We start from the raw sequence: 10,731 nt of genomic DNA, 5'->3' as shown, positions 1-10,731 counted from the left end.
AAAAAATGTATAAAATGGATGTACTTTGGTAATATAATTAGTCTTGTGGTGTTCTTTCTCTCCCTCTTTTTGGCACTTTCAATGCGTCTTGTGGTGTTAGGTATAAGAACAATTGAATTAGGAAGTTCATAGATAAGAATCTCTAATTAGTTAATTAATTACCAAAATTGATGTCATTTTAGTAGTGTTTGCTGACTTGGTAACATCAGTATCATATCATATGTAAAAAATTAGTATCATATCATATGTAAAAAAAAAGGGGGAGATTTGGTGGGTGATGTTGATATGGTTAAGGATGTCCTTGAGAAGCAATAAAGTGTAGATATAGGCAAACCAAATTGGATACAAAGGCTTGTTTAACTGTAGTTTCTTTTTTTTAGTGTGTTAACGAATATTGGCTTATAAGAAAACTTTCGACCTTATATTTGTAATTTAAAATTTTTCCATAATATCTTTCTCGCTTTTGCTTTATTTGGTAAATATGGTATCCCTTTTTACCAAACTTTTCTCACTTGCTAAATCCACTTATTCCTTCCACCATATTCTCTCTCATTACAAAAAAAAAAAACAGCAACTCTCTCCAGAACCTTGTTGCTACAGTAACCATGAAGTAATTACACTTACCATGAACCGGGTAATTAAATAGAAAATTCATGCTTTTAAAGACTGTTATTCCTGTTGGATTTCAGCCATATAAAACGTGGAATTCAGGGTGGTTGGTGCTCCTGCACCATGTCGGTTTGTCTGCATTATATTTCGTTCTTTTATTCCTCCACTAGCCTTCTTTGTGCGCGATACGTGCGTGGATTATTTTGGTGATTATATTGATTTTCATCTAAATGTAATTTTGAAAGATGTAATTTATGTTATCCTTAGGAGATAGACTTCATCAAGAAAGCACACCAAAGGCGGCGAAATGTGTTAAAAGGCGGTGACTTTTTTTTTTTTTGAGTTTTTTTGTCAAAGACAACCTTTTAAAAATAGTTTTTTGCAAAAGACAACCTTTTAAAATTTTTTGGGCAACTTCAAACCTTAATGAATTTTTTTTTTGTTGAAAACAACCTTAACCTCATTTCCGGTGTTGACTCGCCAGATTCCGGTGTTGACTCCACTTAATGAGTCACATGACCTCACGTGACTTCATTAAACCCAATTCTTCCCCCCATTTCCCTCCTTTTCTCCCACCCCCTTACATTCATCCCACCTTTTTCCCACCCTCTAACATTCATCCCACCTTTTTCCCACCCCCCTAACATTCAGCTTCCATTACCGCCCTTCCAACTCCCTTCTCTCGCCATTACTGAACTGCAGGAGTGGAGAAGCTGCGAATTAATGCACTCAACCACCAAAAAAGGTACAATTGATATAAATTCGTAATGGCAAAAAGACCCTAAATTGTGACAAACTGAAAAATTCCAGATTAAAGGGTATTTGGAACTTACCTTTAATTGAACGCTCACAAACCAATCCTGTTGTGCAAGAAATTTACCTCCCTACACAAACAGAAGATGAAGAATTGAGATTCTTCAAGCTTTGGGAAAAATGGAGAATGAGGAAAAGAGAGAGAAAGGTGAAGATGAATGTTAGGGAGTGGAAAAAAGGAGGAAAATGAGGGGAAGAATTGGGTTTAATGAAGTCACGTGAGGTCACGTGACTCATTAAGTGGAGTCAACACCGAAATCCGACGAGTCAACACCGGAAACAAGGTTAAGGTTGTTTTCAACAAAAAAGAATTTCATTAAGGTTTGAAGTTGTCCAAAAAAATTTAAAAGGTTGTCTTTCGCAAAATACAGCTTTTAAAAGGTTATCTCTGACAAAAAACTCTTTTTTTTTTTTATTGGAAAATTAAATCAGCCCAAGAGCTAACCCCTACTAAGGCTACTAGCCTTGTAGGAACTACCAGCATATTGGCTGGTAAAGCATGCAAAGCATGCTAAGGAAATACCCCAACATAATGCTGGGGGTAAGGATCGAACCCCTCACCTCAAAGATCAGAGGGGAGTGCTCTACCACATGAGCTAGCTCCTCATCCTTAAGGCATTGACTCTTTTACCTCCGCACAATTTGTTCTTGTATTTTCTATAAATCATATACCGACAGACTAATTGAATAATATCCAAAATAATTTGAAATACAGTAGAATAATATGTATATGCTACCAGTTCATGGGGTTGATTGTTGATAACAACTTAACTAGTATTTAGAATAATTAAAGCAATAAATGCATATTACATTCAGTCGTAATCACGTATTCAGCTTCACTGAAAATTGGCATTTAGCAAACAAAGCATACACGTTAGCCCCTTCGGCCTACGTAAGAGAAAACAGCACTTGTATAACAACTTTGTTTTCTTTTGCTGGCCCAACGTCGAAACACGTTGTTTACGTTGGAATTTGGACAGTCCAAATAATTGACATCTCCACAAAAGCCCATCCATAATTTCACGTCTCCCACCTTTTAACATCTGCCCATGCTTTGAGGCTACTTTGGGGTATACCTTCGTCCCTATGCAGGGTCCTTGAGCCACTACTGTAATTGGTTTTAGGAACCCTGGGAGTGCCATGAGAACCACGAAATTTCCATACTTCAGTTGCAAGTTCAAACTTCATAGCAGGATAATTGAGCATCAAAGCCGATGCACAATCAAGCACGATTGAGTGAACCAACAAGCGTATTTCAATCACATTGATGTAAACCTTACAGTAGCACTGCAGCAAAGGTTCTTAATGACATTAGCATGCCATGAACACATCTTCGATATCCTTTGACTAATAAATGGAAACTGATAGCAAAATGGTTAGAAAGGTTCGTGTTGCACGCCATGGGTTTTGTACTTGGCACCAGTTGCCAACTGCCAATTGCAAGAGAGAAAGACAGCAAAATTGCATGGTTCAACTTTTACATTTACCCATCAATTTGCCAGATAACAGAACTTTTAAAAAATTAAAAATTCTAAATTAGATAACACTATCAGGAACTATACCTACTATGTGTAAAGATTACAAGGCTCTTACTTTGTTTTCTTAGTTCTCATGTTACTTGCAGTTACAAGTTTATAGTCTGAGGATGGCATTTCACTGAATTTACCAAAACGTTCCTCATAGAAACTCCACAATTCCCACCTGATATCAGAGGCATACCACAGAAACAATTCCAATCAATGTCTTTATACTAATTCTGGAAGAAGAAAGCATAAGTCTGTCAGTTACAGAGGAAAAGAGATTAGGCATACCAGTACGCCAAGAATTGATACGGCTCATATCTTCTATACATCTCTTCAACCACTTGTTGAACTTTTTGGATAGTGGTAGTTTTCCCGTGAACCTTAAGCAATGAAATGGTCAGATAAGTTGATACCCATTTTTCTACAAAAGGGATATAGGGGTGCATAAACAAAACGAGTCCAACCTGTTTCAGATGCCGAATAGTTTCGGAATCACTTGGGACAACATTATAAAACCCTAAGCACATCAGCACGTTCCCACGCGTGAACGGGCCATAACCCTCAATTTGTTTGAGCTTCTCATCCACCTTGTTGTAATTGGATAAGCTAGCTTCAAGGCAGAGCTCTTCAAGTTGGTCAAGTTGGATTCTACCTTCAATAACACCCTGTGCAAGTTTCAATATGCGAGCGCCTCTGTAGCCAAGACCACAACGCTTCGCTAGATACTTCTCATCCAAGCTTGCTATTTCTATTGGGCTAGGAAAGTTCCCCATCTTTTGGGTAGAGTAAATTATTCTTTCTTCTGAAACAGCTCTGGAAGATTCATTAAAACATTGACTTGCATTGGGCTCATTAACATTTTCATCACTAATTGATGAAACAAAAGTTGTGAATTTCTTCTTGAGTTGAATCCCATTAACAATAACAGCAGAAGTCATCCTTGCATTTAGATCAGCTTTGCATTCATCTACAACTTCTGCATTTTCTCTGCTGACAACTTCTTGCATTTTGCGCTTTCTATCCGACTCTTTCACTGCTGGTGTTCCTGGTGTAAAACTTTCAGGTTTATTTGTAGCAACTTCTGATTTTGTAACACCAAGCACATTTACAGATTCAATGGATGAGTGACACTGCAATTCCAGCTGAAGATCACAAAGAGCTTTAGCCATGCTCAGAGTTCTAGGCCACCTGCAAGGTGTAGGCAAGCTAAAGTGTAAGTAATTATCCATGATAATGCAAACAGATTCATAATGAACCCATTCATAGGTCTGATTCATGCCAGAAGATGTTACATGAGACTACGGGGCTATCATAGAGAAAATCAAAGCATGTAGATCACCATTGAGTCAAAGGTGTTTTGTTTTGAATAAAAGAGTAAGAGAATAATATTCAAATGCAAAAAGATTTGTAATACCCCCTCCAATCTCCATTCAAACAATCATTTTCTTTTTCTAAATTTTGGTTTGCCAAACCCAATTGTCACCTTAAGTTAATAAATGCATTTCCAAAACATTCACTATTTTCACTCTGATGAGACATTATCAATTGAATCCCAAAAATTGATTGCATTTCTCAAAACAGGATATGTGTCAAATTGGCGATGACCACTGTACAATGGAGGAAATAAGAAATAAGGATAGGCCCTCAATTTTGCTGATAATGCCTAAGCCAGATGAGTTCAAAGAAGAGACCAAAACAAAGCAGCATTCAGAACTAAAAGACCCCACAATATTCACCCATAAGAACAAAAAATTAATTAACATGAACTCTTTTATCAAAAAAAAATTGCACGATTAGTTTGCATAATAGGGCGCTTCAAAATTTCGTTCATCAAATATGTACTATGATTCAAACTACAAGGCCTCTACAGCTAAAACCTCAAGAGCAAGGCAGCATAAGAATACATTCTAAAAGAAAAACTGAAAAAGTTTAAGCAAATTGAATTCTACCAGCCAAAAGAGTTCCAGCCAAGTCTCAACCGGATAGAAGGGTATAAAATCATACGTCAAAGCAATTTATTACTAGCTTCTGGTTGTTATCATGCTTGCCAACATAGGTTCACTACAAACAGACAATCCCAGCAGCTACGATGCTCAAAAGATCACAAGCTTTGAACAACATTTTTGTGTCTCCAGTTTTATCCAGTTTTCTGATACCTAGACGGTGTTGACCCTCAAACTTCCAATATCTAGCACTGACTGACATTCCCACTTGGCCCCTTAGTACTATGAAAAAAAAGAAGCAGCCATTTTAAGAGATAGTGGATAGTTGCCCTATGTCCCCTATGTAAGCAAAAAGCCTCTATCATTTATCTTTAGGGATAAGCTTCCATTAGATTCCAATTGTTTTCTGTTATGAGCCCACAAAGGAGGCCAGAATTGGTTCTGCTAATAAGGAGCAACAAAAATTTGATCTTGCACATCTAGAAAGTAGAAGCAATGAGTAAAATCAGCAAAGTGAATATAATTGGTTCCCTTTCTGACATGCCAATCTAAAGTTTGTCTTTTCACTCCTTCGGCCCAAAATTAGCAAAGTTTGGTGCAAACAATGAAAAACGTAAAGAAAACCCTGTGCAATAATATCAAGTACACAGCTTTGAAATAAATGTATTGAGTTGATTTCAGCCATTATATTCTTATTGCACCAACACACTTCATATTTCATGATTGCTTGCTCCCATATCAGATACTACTCTGTCTTAAGAACCTTCTATAACAGGATTCCAGATGGCAATCATAATGAAAACCTCCTCTTCAATCACAGTGGAAGCAGCACACATGAAAAAATAGAAGAAAAAAAACCCATCGTTACTTACCCTTTGTTAGCCAAACACGACATAAGACCGACTCAGAAGCCCTCAATTATGTAAAATATCTGAAGCCCCAACTCTGCAGACATGGTGGCAAACTGGCAATCATATGGACATTGATTTACACCTATTTGCTTTTACCATCAAAACATAGTACTCATATTTACATAAGGAGAGACCTAATTAAAATGTTTGGCTATCAGACTATTACTCAAATTTATTAACGCAAAAATCTCCATTCCCGGTCCTCTCAGTGCTCAATCACATTTACTTGTCTGAAGCGACGAGCAAGAAGCATCTAGAGGAATAAGAGGTGGATGCAATCAATGAAAAAACAGCAATTTCCCCCTTCTAATCTATATTGTATCCCTGGTTTTCACCACATCTAATCCGGGTCCTAGAAAGAATTTGATCTTGGAAAAGCACTGCTGAAACTCTTGGTGTTCATATTGGGTTTTGACCATAAAACCCAAAGCACTTGCAAAATTCCAAGCTATCATTCACATACATTCTTAAAACTCACTACTTTTGCGAAAACAACAAGCAAGAGGGAAAAAGAAAAGGAAAAGGCAATGCATTTGGATTAATGCCAACACCAAACATCCAGATAAAAATACATGTAACTCATTCTTCAATACATAAACTTAACAAAAGATCACCTCCAACTGTTTTATCTCCCTTCTGTTTTTAAAACATTAACGAATATTTCCTTTGTTCACTTTTACTTGTACACTTCCCTTTCATAGCAGCATCAAATTACTTGAAACACTTCCCTTTCATGGCAACATCAAATTACTAGAACACTATTACTTTTGGCATTGAGTTCTCTCTAGCTCTCTCTTCATGTCAAGGATCCCATTTTTTTTATTACAGCTTATCTCTCTCCTTTCCTTGTCTCCTATGCCTTCCCCCCATGTTGCAAGTTGCAGTGGTTAGAGGAAGTATTCTACACCTACGTAGCATGGAAACATTCACAGTTCTCGAAACGGATAATACAAAACTACGAAACCTTGGTTCCACTCATTTTTGACCTTCATCAGCACGAAAACAGTCGAGGTTAGTTGGTTAGTGAAGAAGTATGGAGTAAATAAAAATTCAATAATTAGGTTGACCAAATTCAGCAAATTGAAAAGAACATGTTCGAAGGCCGGAGAAGTAGTACTAATGAAGACACTGTTGTTGTGTTGGAGGAAACATTGGATAATTTGCTTTATAAAAGGCATATTGGTATCTGCGTTCCCGTGTTGCGGAACTCAAAGATGGGGACAAAAACACTATATAATTCCATCATAAGGCATCGCAACGGAAGCATAAGGACTATATTAATGGCTTGTTTGATCATTCTAGAGTGTGGCGGAGCGACGAGGCGGAGATTGAAAAAATTGTTGCAGGTTACTGCGAGGAGCTCTTTACTTCAAGCAACCTTACAGTTTCTGAAATTGATCCAATGCTAGAAAGTTTGGAGGTTCATATAACTCCCAAGATGAATGATGTTCTTACTCGAAGGTGTTCAAAGGAGGAAGGTTACGAAGCTTTCAAATAGATGCATCCTTGTAAAGCCTAATTGTATACATGCCATTTTTTGTCAGAGATTCTAGCATCATGTTGGTGACGATGTCTCTACACTCGTCATTGAGATGTTTCAGCCTTTCAGGTATCCTCATAGCATTCATCATACCTATTAGTTTGTGCAATTTCATCTACAAGGTGGCATCAATAGGTTCTCCTTTCGGGAGTTGTGTTTGTCTTATCACTGATAATGCTCTAATTGCAATGGAGTTATTTCATTCTATGAAGCAAAGAAGTAACAGAAGAAGGAGAAGTATTGCTATGAAGCTGGATATGAGTAAACCTATGTAGAGTGGAATATACTGCGTGTTATGTTGTAGCTGAAGTTGGGTTTGCGGAGTCTTGGGTTCAATTGGTAATGGAGTGTGTTACTTTTGTTAGTTACACTTTTATAATTAATGGAGCTATAGGCGGCACGGCGACCCCCTTTCTCCCTATCTATTTATTCCTTTGATTCCCTCTCTATCTTGCTGAATTGTGTTGTTTCAAACAAGGAGATTCACGGAGTTAGAGCGAGTCTTAATGGCCTAAATATTTCTCACCTTCTCATTGCAGCTTGCTTTTTATTAGAGTCACCCAACACAAATGCACGATAATAGTTGATATTCTCAACAAATATGAAGTTGCATTTGGTGAGAAATTAATAGATAAGTCGAGGTGTTTTCAGTATGCAAAAGAGTTGGAAGGAGTTTCGGTCAATGAGACATGTTGAGCAGCATACTAAGTTCCGCTTGTTGTGCGAAGATTAAAAAAGAGAGCTGTTTTTCAGATTGAAAAATCGCATTTGTAAAAAACTTAAGGGTGGAAGGAGAAAGTATAATCGTGAGCAGGAGGTTTTACTGTAATTCAAGTTGTTCCTACTTATCTTATGGGGGTCTACAACTTGCGTGCGTCAGTCATCCAAACTTTTCATTCTTTTATGGCTTGTTTCTGTTGGCGTCAGAAGGGGGAAAAGAGGAAGATGCATTGGAAGAGTTGGAATTATTTGTGCTCCCCAAAATGCCTTAGTGGGTTGGGTTTTCGAGACATATTCGTGTTTGATGAGGTGTTGTTGGTAGACAAGCATGGCGATTAATCCATGACGATGAGTCCGTTTTGGGTAAAGTGATTAAAGCTAAGTACTATCGTCACTCTTCCTTCCTCGACTCCCCTTTGGGTAGCTACACTTGGAAGAGTAGTTGGGGATCCAAGGCTTTGGTTAAAGAGGGTCCATCGTTTTGTTTGATTACTAAACTCTTATTAGTCGGTTGTCAAAAGGTGCAATTTTCTTAGTTGATCTTTGATACCATTTTTTAAGATACTCTTGTTGGTAGCAAAGATTTCGAGTAGTCTCATGTGACCGCACGTATGGTGGTAATATTGTTGCCCATCATCTCACTAAGTTAGTGTCGTTTGGCCTAGAACAACATTGGGAAGTGCCCTTGTGATGTTTCCTTATGGATAATCTTTCTATTGATTACTTCCACCTTGCTTTTTTAATCGCAAAGTTTCTCATTTTTGGAAGTTTCACATTAATTACAACATTTTTTTATTTGGTACAATCTTCTTTCTATTTGTATCCTACTCCCTCCGTCCCATAATATAGTGCCTATTTCACTTTTGGTGGTCAAACTTTAAAATCTTTGACCGAATAGTCTCATTTGTATATATAAAAAAACATATTCATGTAGGATCTTGTTAGATTCATCTCAATGTGTAGTTTCATAATATCAACTTTTTATATTTTTTATTAATAAGGAATTGAAGATATTAAAGGTCAAAGTTACGTTTTGGAGACCGTGAAAAAAGAAACAACCACTATATTATGGGACGGAGGGAGTATCAGATAGGTCCCACTTTTTATCCATCTCTATCTCCCTCCTCTCCACATGAATTTCTTAAATAATATTCCAAGGGGTGATTGATGAATAGAACGGAGAAAGTAATAAAGTGCACTAAAGTTTCCCCTCAACCCTAACAACACCAAAGTCAAAGCAAAAATAAAATCCACCTAAGGGAAAAGAGAGAGAAAAGAAAAACAAATAACAAAAACTTACTGACAATTGCAGAAGAGGATAGCCTTAACCATATCCTCGAACAAAGAAGGAGACCTAAAAACTCTACCAAACTTCATTTCCTTAGCTTGAGAATGCAACTCCTGAAACTCTCTCACTTTCTTCTCTTCTCTCTCCGACAACCTCAGCATCCTCTTCACTTGCCGCACCACCGCCTCCTCCTCCTCCGTCGCCAGATGTCGCACGCCGTACACGCGTACGAGCACAGCGCGCTGCGCGGCGGAGATGCGGACAAGTGCGGAGGTGGATGCGGCGGAGGAAGAGAGAGAAAGGCGGAGGGGACGGAGAAGGGACTTTGTGTGTGGGTCCCATTCGTTAGGTGCCATGAGGAACAAGCCATGGCTGCAGATTGCGGTCTCGAAGTTGAAGGTTGAGGTGGGGTTTTGTAAAGGTATGAAAATGTCGTAGTGTGATGGTGGAATTTGGGGGTTGGGATTTTGTGGGTTGGTGTTGTATGTTTTGAGTATGTCCGCCATTTTACTCGAGCAGCGCTCAGTTCAATCTCAAGGAACGTTGGACCGAGGAATAGAGAGAGATGGGCAATGGTAACTTTTCTTTCCACACCATTTTTCACCAGCCAGACTCATTCGGAGAAATTACTGTGCCGGGCCTTTGGGTCATGGGACAGGGATTATAGGGTTAAAGGCGTTGTGTTCAACTTATTTCCTGTCCAGTTTAGACAAGTTCACAATTAATAAGGTTTAATAGGTTCAGATAAATTCAGTTTAACACAAATAAGATTTGACACACCTAAAATATAAGTTCTAGTAAGTTCATATAAGTTCTAATAAGGACTAATAATGTCTGTTCAGGCTCTGTTCTCCCATGTTTACGTCACTAGTTCTTGAGAGATTGGGATCGACCTACCAAAAAATAAAAAAAAAAAACCATAATGACCATGCCTCCACCTAAGAACAAAAAACAAATAAGGGGTTCCTAGAAAAGAGGCAATACGTCAGCAGGTTCATCTCTAAACTAACCATGGTGTGTAAGCCCATCTTTCGAAAGATTAAAAAGAGTTATCGTTGAATGGGATAAGGATTGCTAAAAATACTTTGAAAAAAAATCAAAGAATAGATGTCCAATGCACCTGTCCTAACACTAGCTTTTCCCAACTTACCTTTAAGACTCTACTTGATTGTGACCAAAGCCGCAGCTGGAGCCATGTTACCACAAGAGGTTAATGGGCAGGAGCGTGCCATTTACTACCTTAGTAAAAAATAACTTTTAGACTACGAATCTCGCTACACTCCCTTAGAAAAGCCTTGTCTTACACTAGTGTGGGCCACTAAGAAGTTTAGGCACTATATGCTCACTCACACCATCCACATAGTGTTCCAAGTAGATCCTCTCA

General features: G+C 38.1%; 1 protein-coding gene across 2 annotated transcripts; it reads right to left on the bottom strand.

Annotated features, from left to right (window-relative positions):
• Window positions 1–2,105: 2,105 nt before the first annotated feature.
• On the bottom strand, window positions 2,106–10,324 carry LOC104897071 (uncharacterized). Of its 2 annotated transcripts, none has more exons than XM_048646502.2 (4): window positions 9,360–10,324; window positions 3,410–4,133; window positions 3,234–3,325; window positions 2,106–3,123 (listed from the first exon to the last, which is right to left on the bottom strand). In XM_048646502.2, exons 1-4 carry the CDS (start codon window positions 9,851–9,853, stop codon window positions 3,012–3,014), a joined length of 1,422 nt encoding a protein of 473 aa, XP_048502459.1. In that variant the 5' UTR covers window positions 9,854–10,324; the 3' UTR covers window positions 2,106–3,011. The 2 variants fall into 2 exon arrangements, with proteins under 2 accessions (XP_048502459.1, XP_048502460.1); XM_048646503.2 differs by lacking the exon at window positions 9,360–10,324 and adding an exon at window positions 5,598–5,729.
• Window positions 10,325–10,731: the final 407 nt, after the last annotated feature.

This window comes from Beta vulgaris, chromosome 6, assembly GCF_026745355.1.
Source record: "Beta vulgaris subsp. vulgaris cultivar EL10 chromosome 6, EL10.2, whole genome shotgun sequence".
In the NCBI taxonomy this organism is placed as follows: Eukaryota; Viridiplantae; Streptophyta; class Magnoliopsida; order Caryophyllales; family Amaranthaceae; genus Beta; species Beta vulgaris.
This window is presented reverse-complemented; position numbering and strand designations above follow the sequence as displayed.

Excerpts from the sequence above, each read along its gene's own strand:
- LOC104897071 (XM_048646502.2), bottom strand. The coding sequence starts at position 9,853 with ATGGCGGACATACTCAAAACATACAACACCAACCCACAAAATCCCAAC. Across the intron at positions 4,134-9,359 it reads ATCCTCTTCTGCAATTGTCA|GTGGCCTAGAACTCTGAGCA; the intron begins GTAAGTTTTTGT and ends TACACCTTGCAG. Across the intron at positions 3,326-3,409 it reads CTATTCGGCATCTGAAACAG|GTTCACGGGAAAACTACCAC; the intron begins GTTGGACTCGTT and ends TCATTGCTTAAG.